This window comes from Eretmochelys imbricata, chromosome 10 (assembly GCF_965152235.1).
Source record: "Eretmochelys imbricata isolate rEreImb1 chromosome 10, rEreImb1.hap1, whole genome shotgun sequence".
Classification (NCBI taxonomy): domain Eukaryota; kingdom Metazoa; phylum Chordata; order Testudines; family Cheloniidae; genus Eretmochelys; species Eretmochelys imbricata.
Window position 1 is genome coordinate 50,364,521 of NC_135581.1, and position 25,209 is coordinate 50,389,729.

General features: G+C 41.8%; 1 protein-coding gene and 1 long non-coding RNA gene across 2 annotated transcripts; both read right to left on the reverse strand.

The window, feature by feature from the left end:
• Nucleotides 1–1,009: 1,009 nt before the first annotated feature.
• Nucleotides 1,010–5,237, reverse strand: LOC144271547 (uncharacterized). Its single transcript, XR_013347366.1, has 3 exons — nucleotides 4,662–5,237; nucleotides 3,301–3,371; nucleotides 1,010–1,789 (listed from the first exon to the last, which is right to left on the reverse strand). It is a non-coding gene; the product is annotated as an uncharacterized LOC144271547 (long non-coding RNA).
• Nucleotides 5,238–9,761: 4,524 nt separating this feature from the next.
• On the reverse strand, nucleotides 9,762–24,712 carry FBXO22 (F-box protein 22). Its single transcript, XM_077828951.1, is given in 8 exon segments — nucleotides 9,762–11,074; nucleotides 13,870–14,035; nucleotides 15,068–15,232; nucleotides 16,426–16,521; nucleotides 20,342–20,429; nucleotides 22,886–23,018; nucleotides 24,506–24,627; nucleotides 24,629–24,712. Coding segments are annotated over 8 exon segments (1,281 nt in total). The 3' UTR covers nucleotides 9,762–10,647.
• Nucleotides 24,713–25,209: the final 497 nt, after the last annotated feature.

A 25,209-nucleotide genomic window follows, 5' to 3' on the forward strand; every position in this document is an offset into this window, starting at 1 on the left:
AAATTAACAGGAAAACTCTTTCCAGAACTAAATCATAAGGTGACCTGCCTGTGCCCCATATAAAAGGTTCTTATTGGGTGACCCATCTTGAACATTGGTAACAAGGTACACCAGAGAGAGAGAAACAGGTGGAAAGAGAACAAGAGGAGTTTCCTATTCTACTAATTGCTTTGATTTTTATTTCCAAACATCAAGGGGAAAACAGAAGGAGGTCTACCTGGCAGAAGTCTACTTCTTACCCTAAAGTTACGGGAGAAAATAAGAGTTAGAGATAGCCCAGAATCTCCCAAACTTACTGTGATAAAATGGAATTCTAGTCTTCCTCAGATCTTTTGGGTTATTTTTTGTTTTTAAGGAAACGAGATGAGCTTTTGCAGAACGATGGTTATTTAAAAAGGGAAACCAGTGGACAGATGAAATACAGAAAATGTTTGTCCCATTAGAAATCCTCACTTTTAATTACTTAATATTTAAAAACCATTCGTACTATGAGTTGCTTTAGTTAGAGCCCTCACAGAATTGGAAAAAATAATTATGAAATCTAAGGGATCAGAAGATATAATTCCTGCCAGATATTTGGTAATGATTACATTATAAATTAGATACGCAAGCGGGAGGAGTAGTTGTATGAAGAGATCTTTCATGAACAGTGGTCATGCATGTGGCCTGGAGCAACTTTCTCTTTTATGGTAACATGTAGAAAAACACAATACAAAATCATATTTCACTGGTATTTGAAAACAGATTGAAACATTATAAAGATGTTTCAAATATTTGCTGGAGGAATTGTGGATTGGTTGGTATTCCTTCCCTTCCCCGTTTTGGACTACCCTAAAATCCAAGCATACTAGTCCGGAAACACTGTCATTCACTGGCAGTTTTACTGACGTTACCAGTTAAGCACCTATTTAGACCACAAAACCCTGATTTCTTAACACACTTATTGGTAGCAGCTATATGCTCAGTGAAGAGCTATGGAAAAATAAGAATTCCTCTAACACTCCCCCCCCACAAAATAACACTGCATAAGTCAAAAGAATCTAGGATAAAGCATTTGTCAATTTTTTTCCATTAAGAGTAATGCTAGACGGTATGAAATCCTTTCAGGCATAGCTGCCTTTCTTATAGTTTGAACATAAAAATCATTCCAATATCAAAAGGACACTGAAAAAATTTAAACTGTTTTTCTTTATTATACTTAAAGTTACCCATTTCTCATGTATTCCAAAAGTATATACCTGGTTTTGCTTCCTTCTCGTTTGCGATCATAGTCTGTGTAAGACGATGTATCTATGTATCCATATCTCAACTGCAAAGCACAAAATAAAAGGTTAATAAAATACTTAGCGTAGGTAATGTAGCAGCTCTCTCTGTCTTTGGGACCAATGGGTTTCCAAGAAACGTTTGCCAATTTTCCTACAAGTACATGAGCCCTATAAATGTGGCAGGGCACCCAGTCATGGGATTTTTGGAAGAGCCCCACTATATGAATACCCTGTTCTACTGACCGTTCTGTTCTCCATCGCAGCATCCACTACTTTGGCTGTTACTTCTGCGGATTCTGTCACTTCCCTCAATCTTGGAGGCAGGTTGTAAGAATTCCTCTTTCCCCCTCCTCCCCGCCCCCCTGGAAGCTGCTAGCTCCTCCTGCTGGTATATTCTCTGCCTGTGTACTCCCAGGACAAAAGTTCTTTTAAAAAGACATTTGTAACTTTCTAATTGCTAAGATGGCTTGGAAAAGGTGAAGTGATTCATAATTCAGTGATGTTTGCCAGAGCTTGCAGCCAGCCTGAAAAAAAGAAAAAAAACAAAACAAAACACACCAAGAAGTGTGAACTGTCCTTTCATCTCAATAGGTTTCAGTTAACACCCCAATTATAGCACTTCTAGGGTGGGATTTTTCAAAAGTGCTTAAGTGATTTAGGAATGGAATTTATGCTCCTGAACCACTGAGGTGTTTTTGAAAAAGCCCACCCCTATGTCAGCTGTTTCACGATGGATAATTCTAGCAGAAACATCCAGATAATGTGCTCTCTCTCATAATCTGAAACGGACTTCCACCTCCTCCTCAAAAACAAAGCTTCCAACCGTCCCCTATGCAGCTTCCGAAACCTCCAGCTTCTACACTGCTGTTACATGTTGTCAATACAAAAATCCATTACTTAATAAAAGCTGAAAGTGTGGGGACAGCATAACAAATAAAATTCAATATCAAAATAAACATGAGGGTTCCTGTACTAATTGGTCTTATTTCTGTATTTCATTACAAACCATCATTATTTAAACTTAAATGGCCATGAAAACTTCTATTGTGCCACAGAATCTAGCAACAAAGCCACATAATTTAGATCCAGCTTGCCCTGTTGCATAGAGGGCACACCTCTGAGCAGCCAGTTGGGGAGTGTATTTCCAAACTGGACAGCCAGAAGTGAGGGCTGCTCAAAGCTGATCTGATGTGTACTAAACAGCATCATTTATCAAATGCTGACTAGGTCTGACTGACAGTTGTGCTCAGGGGACAGTAACATACCACATGACCTAGGTCCAAACAAAACAGCTCAAATTTCATAGCACCAGTGTGTGCAGTTGCTACTTGTATTTGTGGGCCACCCACTGGCTGAACCACATTTTTGTAACACATTCAGTGAATAGTTTCAAAAAAGAATAGATTCATGGAAATCACGATCTAGGGTTTACCTGGTCCTGCTAACACTTGCAAAAAGTACACCTGCCTTGTCCACACTAGGAACACGAAGAAAGCAAAATCTACCACCTTTTTTCCGAGTATAGATGCACTGTCAATGTGCCAGCCAAAGTTTTCTTCCCTAGAAACACTCATGAAAAAAATATCAGCTGACCGGGACATTGATTACATTTATTTAGCTTGTAAAGCACTTGGAGACGCTCTGATAGATGGTGCTACTGCAGCAAAGAAGTTTTACATAAAGCATGTACCTACACATATTCACTACCTTGCGGCTATTCAGATTGGGCCAGGTGCTGGGCAAACTTCTGCACTTGTGTAAATGTACTCATCTGAGTAGTCCTACTGACTTAAATGGGATGACAAATATTTTATTTTGGAAACAAAATTTTTTTTCAAAGCCCTCTGACTTGGCCATTAATGCTCCATATTTGGAGGAGTTTGGAGATGTGTCAGAAATAGCCCTTCTTAGGCTTAAATGAAGACTAAAAAAATCAATTTATTGACTTATGGTAGAAATAGAAAACTTCTGTCTCTTCCAAAAGTGGAGACAAAATACGATGAAAAAATGAAATAGTACACGAACAGAGTATTACCCTTTTTTTCTTGGCAGGACGTCAGTGAATTCCAAGATCCCAATTGGTATACAGCAGAGCTTCATTTTTACCTGAAAAGTAAATGAGAAAATGAACGTTTTTAATCACCTGATTTTCCAAAATTCGTAGTTGAGGTTCAGTCTCACCAGGCACCTTTGTTGTACCTGAAAATCAGACTGTGGTTTAATCATTTACAGGATCCTAGTATATTGCTCTCTGCTCCCCAAAGAGGGCATGACTCACCAGACCCAGAGTCTTCATCTGTTAAAATAAAGCTTATTTCAATAAAAAGGAGTACTTGTAGCACCTTAGAGACTAACCAATTTATTTGAGCATAAGCTTTCGTGAGCTACAGCCCACTTCATCCGATGAAGTGAGCTGTAGCTCACGAAAGCTCATGCTCAAATAAATTGGTTAGTCTCTAAGATGCCACAAGTCCTCCTTTTCTTTTTGCGAATACAGACTAACACGGCTGTTACCCTGAAACCTTATTTCAATATTAACCGGGAGCAAAAGGAATGTGCCAGCACAGAAAATGACAAAAAAGCAGATTTACTGTTCCTACAAGTTTTAATTGAAATGCCTTTTAGATGATGCAATTGTGAAGATTTAGTATCATATGATTTGTGATCTCTTTATCTTCATCAGGTTATTCTTGCTTTCTTCCAAAGGTCCACTATAAGAACACACAAGGGATAATGAGAGGATTCCTTATTCCCCAATTAAGCCTTATGCCAGCTGGGTTTTTTGAGGGAAAACTAACATAACATGAATACTCCATGCACTATACCTACATATAACACCCAACACTATTTAAAAAAAATGTTTCAAATACATTGTAAAAACAAGCAAGAAGTTGCCATTGCACTTGGAAGAGCAGGATTATGCATCTTAATATTTGAGTCCCTGATTCTGGAAAACATTCCTATTCAGGACAACACTTAAGCAGGTGCTGAAGACCAACTAAAATCAATAGAATTTAAGCCAGGCTTAAGAATGGTCCTGAACAGGCATGGACTTTGCTTAAGTACTTTCCTTGAATAGGGGGTTGAATGCCCAAGGGAAAACTTCAAAGTATTTTTTGTAACAAATAATAGAATGCATTTTGAATAACTTTAAAAGTTTCGTACTTTTCCCATGCATCTTAAATTCTGGAGCCACATTTCCTCTGCTGAAGTGCATTATGTCAAACGGAAGCTTCACAGAGGGAACACCAGAGCCAATCAGTTATGAAAGTATGAAAATATGGGCCATTAGCTCTAAAAACAGGATAATTGTCATTTCAATGCTTTTTCCTGTGTGATTTTATATATATAACATTTATTTGGCTATGAGTCATAATCACTTCATTTTTCCATTACCTTTTACGGTTTTATGCAATCCAATGGTATTCTCATCTGGAAGACGTAGGCTATTCATTTTACAGTAGTGTAAAACAAACATTTAAGAACGTTCTGATCATATTCAACGTGTGTAGAAGCAGGATCATATTTGCTTCCTATAAACCAGAAGTCATAAGCACCACTTTTGGCCTGCAGGCCTTGTGCCTTTGAAGTGTTCACTTCTTTCCTTTTTTCACCAAACTGATCTCCATTCTGCTGTGTGTCAAGGACGAGATGACATGTCTGCAAGAGATGCATTGCAGTCAGCCCTGACCTCAGCAATTCTGAGTATAAATGTTTCTCAGGGAAGTCTCTGAAAAGCCTGAAGGTTGCCAAGGAAGCCTTTTAAGTTCTTGCTCATTTCACTCTTTAAATAATTATTGTCCAACCTTAAACCTTCTGGCTTCTTTTGTTTAGTGGCACATGTACAATTAATTAATTTACACAAAATTCCAAATTAATAACTGGGGAAGAGCACAGTAACGTCTTTTGGTACATTCCATACTAAGTTTACACAAAACTCAAACGCTGGCATTTATTATGTTTTGAACAGATTTTTTTGCTTCACTCAGAGTCCTGGCTGTTTTGGGAAAACTGCATTATAAAATGAATGAAACATTTTCCTTATCTAAATTTTCACGAAGTCAAATCATGGCACCAAGTAGCCAGAAATGACTGAATGTAACAAAAAGAGGAAGGCACCCAACTCCTCCTAAAAGGCCTCTTAACATCACATCCTAAAAGGGCAGAACAAACTGAATACCACAATTAACAGCTTTAACATCCAGTAGGATAATTAAAGAGACCCATACTTGCTAATCTTCTGCTTTAAAAAGCCAACAGTGCAGAGTACAACTTGCTATGTGTGACATTATTGACATGAACTGTGACCGTATAGATCATTGTTGCAACCAAGGTCCTATAGTTGCACCAAATCTTGCACAAAGGAGGTCAAGAAAGGTGTCTATAGAAATGTTGTAATTTGCTGGGTATGACTGTGCAGTCTCTATGTATGCATCATTTTTGTATTTGAAGTTATGAATATTGGTTAGGTACTTGTATCTCAATGTGTTTGATTCTAAGTAGCCTCAGTGAAGCATTTGGTCAGCTCGAGAAAGGACCCAACTAAAACCTCTCCAGCACATCATTAGGGATCTACAACCTATCCTGAAGGACGATCCCTCACTCTCACAAACCTTGGGAGACAGGCCAGTCCTCGCTTACAGACAGCCCCCCAACCTGAAGCAAATACTCACCAGCAACCACACACCAAAAACACTAACCCAGGAGCCTATCCCTGCAACAAACCCCGTTGCCAACTCTGTCCGCATATCTATTCAAGGGACACCATCATAGAATCTAACCACATCAGCCACACCGTTGGGCTCATTCACCTGTATGATCTACCAATGTGATATATGCCATCATGTGCCAGCAATGCCCCTCTGCCATGTATATCAGCCAAACTGGACAGTCTCTATGCAAAAGAATAAATCGACACAAATCAGACATCAAGAAGTGTAACATTCAAAAACCAGCAGGAGAGCACTTCAATCTCCCTGGACACTCAATAACAGACTTAAAAGTGGCAATTCTTCAACAAAAAACCTTCAAAAACAGACTTCAATTGTAAATTGCGGAATTGGAATTAATTTGCAAATTGGACATCATCAAATTAGGCCTGAATAAAGACTGGGAGTGGATGGGTCACTACAAAAAGTAATTTTCCCTCTCTTGATATTCACCCCTTCTGGTCAACAGTTGAGAATAGGCCACTTCCACCTTAATTGAATTGGCCTCGTTAGTACTAAGCCCCCCACTTGGTAAGGCAACTCCCACCTTTTCATGTGCTGCAATATATATACTGCTTACTGTATTTTTCACTCCATGCATCTGCTGAAGTGGGTTTTAGCCCATGAAAGCTTATGCCCAAATAAATTTATTAGTCTCTAAGGTGCCACAAGGATTCCTTGTTTTTCTTCTCAGTAAGTGCCCAATCAAGAAACACTTAACTGACAATGGATTTTGGAAGACGCTAGTCCACATCTGAGCTTTCCTGGGAACATTCAAACTAACATATAAATGATGGCGTTGGCCTGCAAAAAGCTGAATCATTCATGGACATGTGACTTGCCCAGGTGGCTACAAAATCCATCTTATTGCTGTGATTTTGCACAGAAGAACAAAGGGGTTTCCGCCCACCAGAGAGAGAATATATAAGGCCCTGGAAGCCCCTCCATTTTGTCTTCAGCTCTCTTAAGAGATGGCCTCTCCACCCCAAAGAGATGCCTGAAAGAAACTGGAACAAAGGACAGTAACTGCAGGGGTGTGAGTGATTGCTGGACCCAGACTAGGAAAGAGTCCAGTCTGTGAAAGCAGCTTATTGGAACATCTCTGGAGGTGAGATTTAATCTATATCAGTTTCTTAATGTATTCGGCTTGCGTGTTTTGTTTTATTTTGCTTGGTAACTTACTTTGTTCTGTTGTCCAGCCACCACGCTCAAAACTCTCTTAAAATCACTACCAGTGTCTCAAAGCAATCAGCTGTGCACAGATCCTGTTCAACTACACCACTGTGATGGGTTCGATCATAGAAACACACTTGGGACTGATGTACTGAGACTACCTCTGAGCCTGTTTTCTCTGGCAGTTTGGGCCTTCAGAACCCTGCCTTGTTGAGCCAGATACACTAATCTGCTGCAACAGAGACCCAGGGTCTGAACCACGCTCCCCAAAGCTTCAGACTTAACTGAAAACGGCTTAGCAAGTGCTCCTGTCTCTAGCACCCAGACACCTAGTGGGATCCAAACCCCAAATGAATCGGTTTTACTATGTATAAAGCTTATACAGGGTAAACTCATAAACAGAGGGCAGACAATAACATGGATAGAGAGGTATGCACAGCTGTTTGCTCCCCCAGGTATTAATTACTTACTCTGGGTTAATTAATAAGCAAGTTATTTTATTAAATATAAAAAGCAGGATTTAAGTAGTTCCAAGTAATAACAGACAGAACAAAGTTACCAACCAAGCAAAATAAAACAAAAAACGCAAGTCTAAGCCTAATACATTAAGAGACGGATATAGATTAAATCTCACCCCCAGAGACGTTCCAATAAGCTGCTTTCACAGACTGGACTCCTTACTAGTCTGGGTCCAGCAATCACTCACACCCCCGTAGTTACTGTCCTTCGTTCCAGCTTCTTTCAGGCATCTCTTTGGGGTGGAGAGGCTCTCTTAAGACAGCTGAAGACAAAAATGGAGGAGGGCTTCCAGGGCCATTTATATTCTCTCTCTTGTGGGCGGAAACCCCTTTGTTCTTCTGTGCAAAATCACAGCAATAAGATGGATTTTGTAGCCACCTGGGCAAGTCACATGTCCATGAATGATTCAGCTTTTTGCAGGCCAATGCCATCATTTATATATTAGTTTGAATGTTCCCAGGAATGCTCAGATGTGGATTGGCGTCTCCCAAAGTCCATTGTCAGTTAAGTGTTTCTTGACAGGACTATTCTCAGTAAGTGCCCATTCTCAAGAAGCTGACCAAATGCTTCACTGAGGCTACTTAGAATCAAACACATTGAGATACAAGTACATACCCAATATTCATAACTTCAGATACAAGATACACACATACAGAGAGCAAAATCATAACCAGCGAATTACAACCTTTCTATAGACACCTTTCTTGACCTCTTTTGTACAAGATTTGGTGCAATTATAGGAGGGTGGTTGCAACAATGATCTATATGGTCACAGTTCATGTCAATAACGGCACAGTATGAATTCTTCTAGTTTTAAAAAACCCAAAGAAACAGCCAATACAAGAGCTCTGCCTAAATCTCACTGATGTCAATGGAAAGACTCCCATTGAATCTACTGAATTTGAATCATGGCCACACACTATAAACTCCTCTATAATAATTTCAATCATAGAGCAAATGATTACCAAATGTCTGCACTGAAACTCCAGATATTCTCTTCAGGAAAAAAAAATCCAATCTGCTGCATTAAGTGTCTGCTTAATGAGAGAACAAAAGCTGCAAGGGCTCAGCAGCTCTTGTGATAAGGCTACATATCTGAAATATGTGCCCTTTAAAAAGTTCTTATATAAGCTTTCCTTCAGCTGCTGCTGAATTATACTGCTGCTGATTCAGCAAGAATTTCAGCATCATTGACTAGGGAGAGGTATATAATTTTATACCATAAAGTTTTTGAAGAAACCTGTGACAAATGTCTGTGGGAGCACAAAGGAGAAAAAAAAGGTATAAATAGCTGAGGATGAAGAAATACAATATATACATCCAAAGTTAAGTGTGGTCACATCAAAGCAGTACAGTGTTGAAGCTTTACCAAACACAGGATGGAAGAAATGCAGAAAGCTGATGTTTTCTAAATGCCAAAGTAACATGGTAGAGAATTAAATGACCCACTGACTTCTCCCTCAGGAAGAAACAAGCTAGTCCCGATATAACTATGAGCATAAAATTCCCTTGACATGTCATATTGCCAAAAATTTTCAAGGTGTGTACTATTGATAGTTACTTTCAACCATTTCCAGAAACGTAAGCAGTATGTCCTAGAACACAAAAAAGGATCCCTTTCCTACGGAAGATCAAATAACTATAACGGATCAGAATTTTCCTCCCATTTTAGAGCTTTCTCTGAGAATTCCCAATCTGCCCTGATGCCAACATACAACATAAAGGATAGGATAAGTTGCCTGATTTGGCATTAGAGACAGCATGAAATATCTGAGTTATAATAAAGCTACACTGTGTTTTGTATAAAATTCTGAATTTACTCATTCTGACTTTATAAATTCAGTATCTAGTAAAGTTAATATTTTATCAATCCAGCTGTATTGCTCCCAGTAAGTAATAAGAGAAAAACTGCACTAAAAAACTTAAGCCCAAAACAGCCTGGGAAAAATTCTCTGTTCATTATAGTAAAAGTGAGAAATATACAACAAGCAACAACAAAGACCTTTTTGCAAAAACTAATTTATAAGAAACATGGCTTGGTCTAGGCTTGGCCCACATTTTAGGGTCAGTAAAAACATCCAAAACTTTAAGGAACTTGAGGCCAATGGAAACGTTTTTATTTTTAAGCTTCTACAGGACATTTTAAAACCCTTTGCAGCATCTGCAACCTCCACAATGCATCATTGTGCTTACACCGGAGAATCCCAAGAGAAAGGTGATTGTCCATTTTCATTGTCCAAGCTGAGAAATGCAAAAGTAAAACAGCAGACACAGTACAGAGTATGTCAGATACTTAAAATTGTTTTAACCCAAGGTGTTCTTGAAGTGAGTCAGTTTGTAGCCTGAGTGTCCCTTTAAATTGTCTTTTTTCCTCTAAATACAGAAGACACTGTACCTTTTACATATATTTTGTATATTATTTAATGAACACTTCATGATTATTGCCCAGATATTCTCACTCATTTGACCTAATAAAGAGGTATTATTGCTTGTAGGTAGGGCCCAGTTCTGAATCTGGATGGAACGTACATATCTCTGTAGAGAGAAGACTCAGGTAAAGGTGGAACCAGACACATACTCATCAGTAGCTTTTTAAGACTTCTTTATGTATAAGAGATCACATCAAAATACGGATGGTTCATTTCTCTATACGGTTGAGTGTTGATGCTGGACTACACTGCCATTTGTGCACACTCTTCTAGCCTTAGGAGAAAGAAGCTTCCTTCTATTGTAAAATCTGAACACATGTACATTTACCTGCAGTTCTGACTTTTGCACAGTATTACACAAAATGCAAAGCTTCCCCATACCTACTACTGCGTTAAATGCTGTCTTGACTACATGATTTATAACATTACAAAAATGATTACTTTAGATTTTGGAAGGTGCTTTTATAGTATGTATGTACATCATTCCAGATTTTTCAGTTTTCTGCACTGGAACCAAACAGGTAGCTCAGCTGGTGTATTTAAAAAACATGTTTAAACTTGGTTTGCTTTAGTGGAACCAAGATGAATAAGAGTCATAACTGTAGTATAACCATGGAGCAGATCATCCTTTATGTCATTGCATCCTCTCAGTATGAAATTCCCAGCGACTATTCGATCACATCCTATTTCTCCATGTCCAAAAAAGCCAAATAGGGGAACATTAGGGAAAAACTTCCTAAATGCATCTGCTTCAAGATTCCTTTTGGTTTTATAATACTGGTATCCCCTGCCAACACATGCAAACATGAACCCAATGGTATTGTGCTCAGGAATGTTTGCTGCTTTGAGACGCTGCATTGCTGCTTCTACAGTCCGTTCATCAATTACATCCTGGTCTAACAAAACTGTAGCACTCTGTAGCTGGGGTCCACTGAAAGCCAATCCAACCACACCACAGGAATCGCCAGCCTCAGTGTTACTGAAAGACAACATACACCAAATTAGAAAAGATGCCAAAGAAACTGCTCTAGATTTAAATACAGAGGCTGCACGAGAAAATTATACAAACTGAACACCCAATATAGACAACAATATTCTAAAGAGAGAGTCACCCACAAAAGCAACAAAGATGCTCCAATAAGTCAAGTCAAAGGCAGACACCCCCTATTCACAAGCCAATGGCAAACCTTTCCTACGCCTCAGCAATGGAAAGATGTCCTCCTTGGACATTTGGCATAAACCCACCTTTGAGCGCCGATAGTGATTTTATCTGTGGGATCACCTAACTAGGTGCCAGGTTCAGTAGTTTGCAGGGATTGTGTATTTATTTAGTCCCTGAAATTATATAGGTCTAATACACTCTGGACTAATTATTATGCCTCTACCCTGATATAACACGGTCCTCAAGAGACACAAAATCTCACCGCGCTATAGGTGGACCACATTATATTGAACTTGCTTTGGCCCTCCCTGTTCCTTGTTCCCTGACCGCCCCCTCCAGAGACCCCTGTCCCTAATCACCCCCAGGACCCCACCCAACTCCCCTGCTCCCTGTCCCCTGACTGCTCCGACCCCAGTCCACACCCCCTGACAGGCACTCACTGACTGGTGCGGGAAGCAGAGCAATGCGGCACCAGCCCATTCCACTCCACCACCTCCCAGCCACAGCGCTCTGCTTCCCGCCGCCGGTGAGTGTGGGGAGGTTGGAGAAAGGACGTCCTCCACACTCACCAGCGGTGGGAAGCGGAGTGATGCGGCCCCAGCCCGCTCCACTTTCCTTGCCCCAGCCCCAGCCATGTGGCTGAAGGGGGGGTTGGGAAAGGTCCCGCGTTCACCTGCGGCAGGAAGTGGAGCGCCGCAGCTGGGGGCTGGCAGAATGGAGCGGACTAGGGCTGGGCTGCTCCGCTTCTGCTGGTGAGTGCGGGGGTGGGTGTGGGGGCGAGGGGGGTCTCTCTTCCCCCAAGCCCCCTCCCCCAAGCGACACGGCTGGGGCCAGGGCTAGTGAAGCGGAGTGGGCTGCTCCAGGCCCCCCGCTAATCCCCCCGGGCCACTCTGGGACTGCGAGGCCCCCAAAAGTGCCCCCCAACAGCTCCTGCCTCCCAGACCCGGGGGGGGGGGGGGGGGGGCGGAGAGCCCCTGACCGCCCCTGAGACCCTCTGCCCCTTATCCAACCCCTCAGCCCTGGCCCAGCACCCTTAACATGCTGCTCAGAGCGGCGTGTCGGAGCTTTACCGCGTTGTATGCGAACCTGCATTACATCGGGTCGCATTATCTCAGGGTAGTGGTGTACTCAGAATTCAAGTAACAAAACTGGGCAGCAGGAGGAAGGAGATAGACAGTAAAAGCTTGTGATTGCTGTTGCTTCTCCCCTTTTCTTAGTTACCAGGAAATGCTGGCTTTAGGAGTTATCTTAAGTTGTGATCTCTTAGGCATAATGGACATATACTGAGGTCTGCCCTCATTGGACCCTTCCCTTGGCAAACATACTGTATCACAGCATTCTCCAACTTGCAATACCTGCGCACAATGGGGTTTAAAGAGTAATTCAATCATAACATTGTCTGAGCATCCATTACTATAGCTGCTAGGGCCGTCAATCACAGTTAACGCCTGCGATTAATTGAAAGTAAAATTAACACATTAATCACATACTTGTGGGTGGCGCAGGAGGCATCAGTGGCAGGGGGACTGGAGCAGCCCTAGCCCACAGCTCCCTGGACAGCGGGGATGGGGCTGGAGCCCAGCGCCCCAAACCTAGAGAGCGACTGAAGCCCCATACCCCCAGCTCTGACCCTATATTTGAACATACAGAAAACCCTCAAAATATTTAAATCGTATTCTAATAATGTTTAATAGTGCGATTAAAATTGTGATTAATTATGATTAATTTTTTTAATCGCTTGACAGGCCTAGTAGCTACATATTGAAGCATCTTATTGCTAGCCTCAGTCTCTACAATTTTCCAAAAGTTAGGAATCTCAGGCCACAGAATTTTCAGAAACCCAGGGGATTATCACTGACATCTCAATGCCTAACAAGAAGAAATTAAGTAGTTGTTTCATATTACAATGGACAAAAATGGAAGTACTACACTTAGGGAATAATTTAACACACAAATTGGAAGACATGATAGCAGCCAGCTACACACACACACCAATGATGAAATCGGAAATGTAAAGCTTTTATAAACTGGTTGGCAAGACTGGCCACCCTAAAAATGAGCAAGAAATTACAGCGTTACTATGTAATGCATAATGAGAAAGAAAAGAGCACAAATGCTAAAGAGTAAAGCATTCAAAAGGCAGAATCGATTTCAAGCAAAGAACTGCCAAACTGGAATAAACTCACACCATTAGAGAATCTTCAAAGTAGGAAATGTCCTCTATAATTCACCTGAAAGTTGCTCTCTAGAATCCAAGATTTAAAACTACTTTTTGTAACAGGCCACAAAGTAAAGCCATATGACAAAGTCTGCAGCTTTTCCTACTGGAGTACAGCAGCAGCAGCCCTGTATCATCTTTCCCATTACATATTTCACTGTGATTTCAAGACTTTCCTTAATACTTCATTACTACTATGAAAAACAACACTGGCTAGAAAAAGGAAGTCCTTGGATATTTCCTCTCCCCCCATAAAAATGACATCACTGTGCTTGGATGGTGCCTTTCACAGATGTGTGACTCGGCCCTATTCACAGAGGTTTCATGTCCAGTGCTGTACCCTTCTACAATTCCACAGTGTTTCATCACAAATTAACTTGAAAGAGAGACCTACTTCTCAGAGCTCAGTGACGTCAAGCTCTCCACATGCCCCCCAGCCAAGATGATACTTTTTTCATTTAAAGGATTGATTATCTGATGAAGAAACCGATTAGCTCCTGGCTTCCAGGAATTGTAGACAAATAGAAGAACCACACGGAGCTCTGGATTATTTTTAAGACCTGGGAATACAAAAAAAATAAAACAAACATTTTTATCTTTAAGGCAGGGTCTCAGTCTCCATTTGAATTATTCTCATTATATTTATTTTACACCTACCCACAATCACGTTCAGCAATCCTACCTAGCTCACTGCTGTTGCAGCAATGGGGAGAAGCAAGTCATCCTGTGCCCTCAAGTGGTGGGCTACATGATTTGCATTTTCGAAGATATATATTTATTGATATATATATACACACACGCCCACCCATTAATGAATGCTGAGATTCTCCTCTATAGTGCTCAAAGGCTAGCTCTGTTAGCAGGACCGTACAGAACCCCTCTGGATCTCATCGACTCCCTCAATATTTAGTGTTTTGGGTTTTTCCAGTCACAGATGAGGTACCTGTCAATTTGCAGAAGTGAGCAAGCTCATAAACACAAACTGGCCAATTTACTCTTCACAAGCAAGACATTTTGCTGAGTACATAGTGTGACTGTATATTACTTTATATTTACCAGGGGATTCTTGCTCTCTTCCCCACATCGCTGCTCCTCACCATGGCATATAATTTGGGGACTACGGATGTTGAAGTATGAAACAAAAAATACCCCCAAGCCCCAGTTTAAAAAAACCCAAACAATCTGAAACATTTCCAGTTGCACAGCCCTGATTAGTGTGCGATGACTTTTAAATAATGTAGGAAGCTACCAAAAGAGACTGACTGTACCGAGGATTGCAACATCCCCACCCAGGTACTGAGCTGGAACAACAGGATTGCTCAAATTTAACTGAAGAGATCCAAGATCACCTCTCAAGATTACACTTTGTACTTTAGTACCCTGCTGTGGGGGACAAAGTTATCAATCACTGGCAGCCTTGCATTTTTGCATTTATATGGTGGTCCATACTTCCAGGGAACCTGTGCCCACCCACCCGCCAGGAGGCAACTTGAGTTTTGCAGTCACAAATACAATAACTCACTTCACACAGAGCCCCTACAAAACTGAGGCTACAGCACAAAAAGTATTTGATATAAAATTAAATGACTTGCCTGCTTCAGTGAATTTGCTTTCATCAAAAACTCTATTCTTCAGGTCTTTAAAAAAGTGGAAGGTATGGATTTTCACACCATCAATTTTAGGGAACAATAAAACAAAGCCAGCTTCACCATCTTCGATTTCTTGAGGTCGATTGCTGCTTGAGCCCATTGGAGTAACTGATAAAGAAGCGTAATGTGAATATTTTATTTTGATTAAAATACTTTTGCCTACGTAATGACATACAAAGGGAAACTAGGTAAAAAAAAATAAGGGATGCAAGTGCTTTTGAAAATATTACCTACGATCAAGATGAAAGCGAGTCAATTTAAAAACACAGTCTCATTTGATACAGCTGACCCCTCCCAATTTCTGTGGGTTTACAACCATGTGTTCATACCCTTAAAATGTGATGAGTCACTCAAACTGGGGAAAGTATATACAAAGAGTCAAATGCACAAGTAAACTGAAAATAAAGGAAAATTCCCTCTAAATTCTTTAAGACCTATTGATATTTTAAAATTCAATGTGTTTCTTTAAATTTTGAACAAACAGATCTAGGGAAGTTTGGCCAAGTAATCTGGATCGATGAGTTTATTAGAGAGATCTCCCATATTTGAGGAGTCTTTTCTTAACATACAACTAGGGGACTGGTCAGAAATATGACCCCAACCAAAAAAATGTAATGTGTGCTTCATGCTATCCTCTGCCTAGGAGATACAGATAGTTCAGCCTATGACCTCTCTACATAGTTACCTCTTATTTTGTAGCTGCAGTCATAGCAAAGATTAAGAAATGTGAATACTGTATAACTTGCTTGGACACAAAGTATCACTTGGGTCTTAAAATAATAAAAACACCATAATAATTGGGTGTGAAGTGAATATGATCACAACTGGGATAGAGATTACAGTGCTTTCTGAAGTTTGTGTCTGAAAACCTAGAAATCATGTCTGAGTTGGTCAAGTCTGCTAGACCACTGACCTTTATGTTTGACTGCTGAGTAGGTTTCTCAAGAAGAAATTCCATACCAGCCATCAGCTGATACTGAGGCCTTTGATCCTAGTTCAAATGTCTAGAACATCCAATTTTTTACAAAGTCAATCTTTTCTATGCAGATTGAAATATGTGAGTTAAGAATTTTCAAGTCATACCATGTAACTTAGCAGCAGTATCATGAATTCTTTAAACTGTGGTAGACATTGAGCAATTTGGAATTAGTAGACAGTGAGATACTAGTATGTTCTACATACAAATCTGTAGGACTGTGCCTCAATTTGAAAGCACTTGGGAGTCTAATAAATAGCAGTCTGAAAAAGTTAACCATCTGGTATGTATCTTGAAATCAGGCTGTTATATTGCTTCCTCTTACCTACAATTCCAGGAGTTACCAGTCCCAGAACTTGGCACCGTTTTGGCAACAGCTTTTCTAGTGCAATTGCTGTTTCTTTACTATTTCTTTTCCTTGCTGTAACAGAAGAGGGGAAAAACTAAGGCACAGAAAGGTTAAAGTGATTGGCCACAGGTTACACAGAGCCTCTGTCTGTACTCAAAGATCTCTACCCTACGCAGCAATAGAATTGACTTTGCATATGGATTAAAACACTGCCTTACCATCAAACCCATGTTATCACACAATGCAGCTCATTGGCCACCTCATTCAGCACATGACAAATCCTATACAGCTAATGAACATTACAGAACTATAGTACACAAAATAGGAAGAACTAAATATCCTGATTAGGAGGAGGTAAAAATGAGTTCTAGTACACCATGAGGTACAGGTTTAGAGTAGCAGCCGTGTTAGTCAGTATTCGCAAAAAGAAAAGGAGTACTTGTGGCACCTTAGAGACTAAACCAATTTATTAGAGCATAAGCTTTCGTGAGCTACAGCTCACTTCATCGGATGCATTCAGTGGAAAATTTGGTATAATGAGGTATAATGGTATGAGGTATAATTATTGTTAGGGCTGCCAAGCGATTAATCACGCTGTTAAACTATAACAGAATAATATTTTTGGGTGTTTTCTACATTTTCAAATACAGTAACTCCTCACTTAACATGGTCCCAGTTAACGTTGTTACGTTGCTGATCAATTAGAGAACATGCTTGTTTAAAGTTGTGCAATGCTCCCTTATAATGTTGTTTGGCAGCCGCCTGCTTTGTCCACTGCTTGCAGGAAGAGCAGCCCGTTGGAGCTAGCTGGTGGGGGCTCGGAACCAGGGTGGACTGGCAGCCCCCATCAGATCCCCTAAATTCCCTGTGCAGCAGCCGCCCAGCAGGTTATCAGTTGCTGGGCAGTTCAGCTGTCCCTCCCACCACTGCCCTGTGCTGCTCCTGCCCTCTGCCTTGGAGCTGCTCCCGGGAGCCTCCCACTTGCTGTGTGGGGGGAGAGAGAAAGAGGGGTGCTAATGTCAGGATGACCCCTCCCGCTTTACCCCATCTCTACAGAGCAGTGGGAGCGACACAACAGGGTTCAGGACGGAGGGAGCTTGCTGGCAACAGCTGCTGTCTCAACTTCCTGATCAACTTAAAAAGGCAGTGTACTCAGAGTGGTGTCAGTGTACTTAAAGGGGCAATGCATGTCTCTCTCTCTCACACACTCTTGGTGTATGTTTCTGTCTCTCTCAGCCATGCTGTCTCCCCTCCCTCCATTTGTGCTGCCTTGTAGAGTGCGAGGCTACATTAACAATGTGTAAACCCTTGAGTGCTCAGCCGAGTGCTAGTTCATCAGTTAGCAGTAAGGCATTCCCTGGGAAATATCCCACCCTCTGACTCCAACACCTCAACCAAGCTTCACAATCATCATTGCTGTGAACAGTATTAAATTGTTTGTTTAAAACTTACACACACACACACACACATATATAGTCTTGTCTGGCAAAAAAAATTTCCCTAGAACCTAACCCCCCCCAATTTACATTCATTCTTATGGGGAAATTGGATTCGCTTAACATTGTTTCGCTTAAAGTAGCATTTTTCAGGAACACAACTACAATGTTAAGCGAGGAACTACTGTATATTGATTTCAATTACAACAGAATACAAAGTGTACAGTGCTCACTTTATATTTATTTTTATTACAAATATTTGCACTGTAAAAACAAAAGAAATAGTTTTTTTCAATTCACCTAATACAAGTAGGGTAGTGGAATCTCTTTATCATGAAAGTTGAACTTACAAATGTAGAATTATGTGCAAAAACCCTCTACATTCAAAAACAAAACAATGTAAAACTTCAGAGCCCACATGTCCACTCAGTCCTACTTCTTGTTCAGCCAATCGCTCAGACAAATAAGTTTGTTTACTTTTGCGGAAGATAATGCTGCCCGCTTCTTGTTTACAATGTCACCTGAAAGTGAGAACAGGCACTGGCACTGTTGTAGCTGGCATCGCAAGATATTTACGTGCCAGATGCGCTAAAGATTCATATGTCCCTTCATGCTTCAACCACCATTCCAGAGGACATGCATCCATACCGATGACGAGTTCTGCTCTATAACTATCCAAAGCAGTGCGGACCAACGCCTGTTCATTTTCATCATTTGAGTCAGATGCCACTACCAGAAGGTTGATTTTCTTTTTTGGTGGTTTGGGTTCTGTAGTTTCCACATCAGAGTGTTGCTCTGTTGAGACTTCTGAAAGCATGCCCCACACCTCATCCCACTCAGATTTTGGAAGGCACTTCAGATTCTTAAATCTTGGGTCGAGTACTGTAGCTACCTTTAGAAATTTCACATTGGTATCTTCTTTGCATTTTGCCAAAATTTACAGTGAAAGTGTTCTTAAAATGAACAACATGTGCTGGGTTACCAACAGAGACTGCTATAACATGAAATATATGGCAGAATGTGGGTAAAACAGAGCAGGAGACAAACAATTCTCCCCCAAGTAGTTCAGTTACAAATTTAATTAATGTATTATTTTTTTAATGAGTGTCATCAGCATGAAAGCATGTCCTCTGGAACAATGGCCAAAGCATGAAAAGGCATATGAATCTTTAGCACATCTGGCACGTAAATATCTTGCGATGCCAGCTACAACATGCCATGTGAACACCTGTTCTCACTTTCAGGTGACATTGTAATTAAGAAGTGGGCAGCATTATACAAACTTGTTTCTCTTCGCAATTGGCTGAACAAGAAGTAAGACTGAGTGGATTTGTAGACTCTAAAGTTTTACATTGTTTTGTTTTTGAGTGCAGTTATGTAACAAACAAAAAATTCTACAGTTGTAAGTTGCACTTTCATGACAAAGAGATTGTACTACAGTACTTGTATGAGGTGAATTGAAAAATACTCTTTCATCATTTTACAGTGCAAATATTTGTAATCAAAAATAATATATAGTGAGCACTGTACACTTTGTATTCTGTGTTATAATTGAAATCAATATATTTGAAAATGTAGAAAAGCATCCAAAAATATTTAATAAATTTAGGTATTCTATTGTTTAACAGTGCGATTAATCGTGATTAGCTTTTTTGAATTAATCACATGAGTTAACTGTGATTAATCAACAGCCCTAATTATCATATGAACTGATAGAGATAGGGCCCTACCGAATTTAAGGTCCATTTTGGTAAATGTCATGATCATAGGATTTAAAAAATCTGAAATTTCACCATTTCAGATACTTAAATCTGAAATTTCATGGTGTTATAGCCATGGTGGTCCCAGCCCAAAAGGGGATTGAGGGGGGAAGTTGCAAGACTACTGCAGTAGGGATGTAATATTGACACCCTTGCTTCTGCACTACTTCTGGCGGCGGGTCTGCCTTTAGAACTGGGCTCCCAGTCAGCAGCCTCAGAGCTTCCTGGAGCCTTGGGAGGTTCCCAGAGGTGGCTCTGACCCAGCTCCAGGAGCGGCCTGACCCCCTGCAAAAAGTGACAAACCCCCACTATACCATGCTGCCCTCACTTCTGTGCTGCTGCTGCTGGTGGCACTGCCTTCAGAGCTGGGCACCGGGCCAACAGCTGCTGTTCTCCGCTCTCCAGCCGCCCAGCTCTGAAGGCAGCACAGAAGTAAGGGTGGTAATCCTGCAACCCTCCTAGAATACCATATTTCACGATCCATGACATGTTTTTTCATGGCTGTGAATTTGATAGGGCCCTATATATAGACTATCCTATGTTTACATGGATCACATCTCTTGATGAAAACCCAAGGTGACAATGCCCACTTGACAATATCACATTACCTGATTGTTTTCCTTTAAGCATCCTACTCCATTATAATTGTACATGACAAGGTTCTCTTAAAGAAGTACAGATAGGATTTATACATACCTCTCTTTTGTCCGTGACGCTCTTCATATCCACTGAAAGTCTCTGAATCTGCTATGTAGAGCACTGTTTGTGGTAGCACATGCACATTCTGTAAAGTACAAAAAGATAAATGAAAACACAGTATAAGAAAAGCAGACTCGGCTACCTAACTGCTGGCTGCCACACCTTTGTCCCACAAAGAAGACCAAAATGAACTAGAGGCAAGAAAGGGATATTCCTGAAAGTCAGTGACAGGAAAGATCTGGCTTTGACAACCATGAGTACATCTCTAGTGCCTTTTATCAAAGGACCTCAGTGCACTTTACTGATATTAATTCTCATAACTGGCCAAACAGCTGTCAGATGGTAACTGCTTTGTCACTACTGATATAGCCCACATTTGTGGCCCTAAAGGCAGAGCACTCCACGTCCAGTTGTAAATCTCTAGAGCCACCCAGTTACCACTTCAAGAGCTGATTTTTATATTTATATATATAAACAATAAATCTGTCCCAACTGTAGTGATTTGTACACCTGTGTTTCCAGAGAAATATTTATTTAAATATTCATTGTTGTTTGGAACTAGAAATACTTTCCTCTTTTGATATTCGGAGGTCCAAGTTCTCTAAAGTTTGTATCAGTAGCAGTGAACATCACCTGCTTCAGCTTCGCTCATTTTAAAGTGCTGTAAACCATGCATTGATCATTCTCCAGTGTATATTTAAGTAAGGGGCTAGAACTTTTAAAAATTTTAGATGAAAAATGAGGACTTATATTCTTCAGAATGATGAAAAAATGGGACCCCAGACTTGTCACAGATAACTTACTACCTGCCACTGCCAAGTATGTTTCCAAGTCTGTACTGCTGTCTGCCTGATTAGACATAGTTGCTTAAAATTCTCTCAAATTAAGGATCAGTGTCAACATAAGAATATATTTTAAAAGAAACTTTTCTTACCATGTTATCACCATTACCTTAAATTACTAAAAGGTCAAATGAAAATTTACAATCCAGTTTAAAAACAGAAATCCTGCCTATTACAGCCTGGCCCAGTCCCACTCTCTGAACAGACACCAGTCTGGAGTGAGTGGACCTAACCCACTGGATCCAACGTGCTTCTAACCCCCTTGGGTCTCAGCAGTGACCCGTCGGTGTTCAAAGCTGTGTGTCTCTCAGGCACACTCCCAAGAACAGACCCCATGTCTGACACTCTTCTTGGGTAGTGTGGCCCTGCATTCCAGCTGCCTGGACTTGTGAATCAGTGCCACAGCCTTCCTGAACTCCCAGTTGCTTAGACATGTTACCCCCAGAGCCCACCTGGCTTGGGAACTCTGGCTGCTAGTTAAACTTTTCTGGGACAGTGTGGCAGAGAAGCAAAGAACACAGGCTTAGCAAAAGAACTTCTTAACTGTAGAATTTTCTCTTAAAAAGCATTAGCGAGTTAAAGAGAACACAAAAACGAACAAAATCCCGACCACAGCCCCTCCTGCTCCAAGTCTGATCTCTCCCCTTCTGAGTGTCTTGGCTTTGGACAGTATCCTTAGGCTTGGCAGCCCTTCCTGCCTTCTTTAGCTTGGTCTTTTTACCTGTGCCAGTGGACTGGCCCCCTTGCTTAGAGAAGCACCCCTCTTTTAAAACAGTCTCTGTCTCCTTTGGTCCACGTGCTTCAGCTGGTGCAGTCCTTCCTTCCCCCAAATTCAAAGTCAATGATCCTACCAATTGAACCCTGCCATTGTTCCAGTAGGGAAGAGTAATTCAATGTCAATGGCCCTTGATTGCTCTGTCACAGCTTCCCCCACCTGCCCGCCCACGGATGCTCTAATCCACACAAGAACTTGCAAGAGGACATTAAGGTCACACTTCAAAACAAGGTTAATACAAAGCAGAGCTCCTAAAACACAATGGTGATCAAAAAACAAAATGGGGTTCTCTGACTTCAATGGGTAAAGGGGTCAAGAACAGAAAAAATAAACTGAAATATGCCTGACTTGTATGACCAACCCAAGCTTTACAATGTCTTTTTAGTGAAAGAATCAGACAAATCATGAAACTCCATAATGTAATGCTTAAGGCCAAATGGCCGAACATTCCCTAACCATAAAACAGCTGTATGAGGACATAAGAACATGAGAGCGGTCATACTGGGTCAAACCAAAGGTCCATCCAGCCCAGTATCCTGTCTTCCGATGGCAGCCAATGCCAAGTGCCCCAAAGGGAATTAACAGAATAGTTAATCAAGCGAGTGACAGAGGATGGATCACTTGATGATTACCTGTTCTGTTCATTCCCTCTGGGGCACTTGGCATTGGCAACTGTCGGAAGACAGGATATTGGGCTAGATGGACCTTTGGTCTGACGCAGCGTGCCCACTCATGTCCTTCTACAGCTGTGTATAAATATGAATCGAAACTTAAAAGGTGCACTACAACAACAGTATGGAAGAACTGACTTTAGAAAAACATATCATCACAGACTCACAAGTGTGCATGTGGATTATACCACAGTAGTTAGAAATTCACATTGGCCATTCCAATGTACGCAGTTAACAGTGGTATTTTACCTACCTCAAGTTCTTCAGCTAATGCACGGACCAGTGAATGACTATCAGATGGACCAGGCTCAAGTGCAGAGACCCATGCTATGCTCTGCTGTGTTCTCAGTAATCTACGGGCACATTCTCTCCATAACCGGCAAACACTAAAATACAAAAATTTACTACAATATACAAAAAGGAATCTTAGCAGCTGTCAGACAACCATTTTTTTTTAACTTTTGACTTGGAAATATCTATCCCACATTGTTATGAGAAACTCTTGCACTTAAAAAAAAATAAAGATCAAGTTTATGTCACAAAGTGTAAATTGTTGATTGGTTTTCTACTAACATCTATTAAAGAACAAACTGAATGCCTTATTTGTATGGGTATTGTTTTAAGATTGGTTTCTGAATATCAAAAAGTGCCAGCAATTTTGACAATTGCCTCGCTTAGTACCAGTCACAATAAATTAAGCAAACAACATGTCAGGGGTAGTTGGTCAAGAGAGCATATTGAACAATTCATTCCCAGCTCCTCTCTGCAGCACAAATATATAAACCAGCAAAACAAAATGTTGTTAAAGTACAGAGAAGGTAACCTTGTTTTATGCTGAAAGTGTCTAGGGACAACATACTCCTTGTACACATGAAAAAAAGTCTTTTTTTTCTTGTGTTATCAGGTTTGGTCACTCCGTCTATTCTTCTGACTCCTAATGATAGAGTTCAGTGGCAGCAGAACTCAATGTATGTAAAGAACATAGTGATGTGCCATTTTATGTTTCCCTCCAAAAATAAAAAATGTTAATTTGAAACATTCAAAACAAAACGAGGCCTCACAATTCACTTAACATAAACGGTTGGTTTTAAAAACAAACTTGTCAACCAATCACAAAACTCCTCCTTTCAGAGTGTGTGTGTGAGACAGTTACAGCTCTGCTAACCATAACACAGCGCTGCTAGGGCTCCTTTGATCTGAGGAGCTCAAAATACTTGGTCAATATTTACAAACGTGATAGACACTATCATGACCTTCTCCCAAAGCTGGGCGGCCGCATGGGACAGCAACAGAGAGCTAAATAAATAACAACCCCTGTGTGGCACCCCGCGGACTCCTTCGCAACTTGGCTGAAGTAAAGAGCGTGGGTTTTAAGCCATTCTGAGGGCTGGGCTGACTTCAGAGTGGCTTGGAAGCGCGGGCTGTTCCCTCAACGTATCCCCTGCCCACCTCCCTGCAGCAGCAGCGAGGCCTGGTCAGCGGAGCAGGGCCGAGTCCAGCCCTTGCTTCCTCTTACACATTGTTCATGGGTCTTGGAGCCTGGGCGCTGGCTTCACGTCACCCAGGCCACGGGCCCGGCCATTCCCCTGCCGGCACGGGGAGTGACTCGGTCGCGTCACAGGCCCGGGCACGCGCGCCTCGGAGCGGAGCATGCTCTCGGATCCCAAACTGTCCTTGGGCTCCGCCCCGAGCACGAGGCGGGAAACAAGCGGGGACCGGTTCCGGGGAAGACCGACGGCCCAAGCAGAAGAACGGGGCCCTGCCAGCTCCAAGGCCGACACCGGGGCTGCCTGATGGAAGGAGCTGGGCCGCGAGGATTCAGCCCGCGGAGGCAGACCCCCGCCCCCGGGGGAAGCCCCAGGCCGGTCCTCACCAGGCTGCTCGCAGTAATGCCTTGGTGGGCAAGAAGCTAAGGATCCGCTCCACCACCTCAGCCAGGTTGCTCAGCACGTAGGCCCCTTTGCCGTCCGACTCCATGGCAACCGCCACCCACGCCTCTGCTCCCGGCGTCTGCCGCCCGCACCAAGAAACAGGCGGGGAGCCGAAAGCCCCTAGCCGCGACGCACTCCGAGTACGTCATCCGCACGGCGCCCACTTCCGGTCTCCGCCTCTAGAGCACGTGACCAACCACACAGCCCTTCCCTGTTGTGGGTATGGTGCACGTGACGACCGGGCGACTAGCGTCAGCGAACTGAGCACGTGACATTACGACAGACACTGGAGCCGTGATTTCCGGTTCTTGGCGATGGGGGCTGGGGCGTGTGAGTGGTCCAGGCCGTGGAGCCTGGGGTTTGGTTCGCCGCTCAGCTATGGCCTTCATGTCTGACCTTGGGCAAGTCTCTTAGCCTCCCCCTGATCTTGCCCAGTTGTATTCTAGGGACAGCAGCAGGGTCCAACCCCACAGGGGGTGAGGACAAACAACAATAAAGCACACCACACCATTTAAGGTAACAGAAAAGGAGTGCTAGTGGCACCTAAGAAACTCACAAAATTTATTTGAGCAAAAGCTTTCGTGAGCTACAGCTCACTTTATCGGATGCATTCAGCCACTGTAGCTCGCAAAAAGCTTATGCTCAA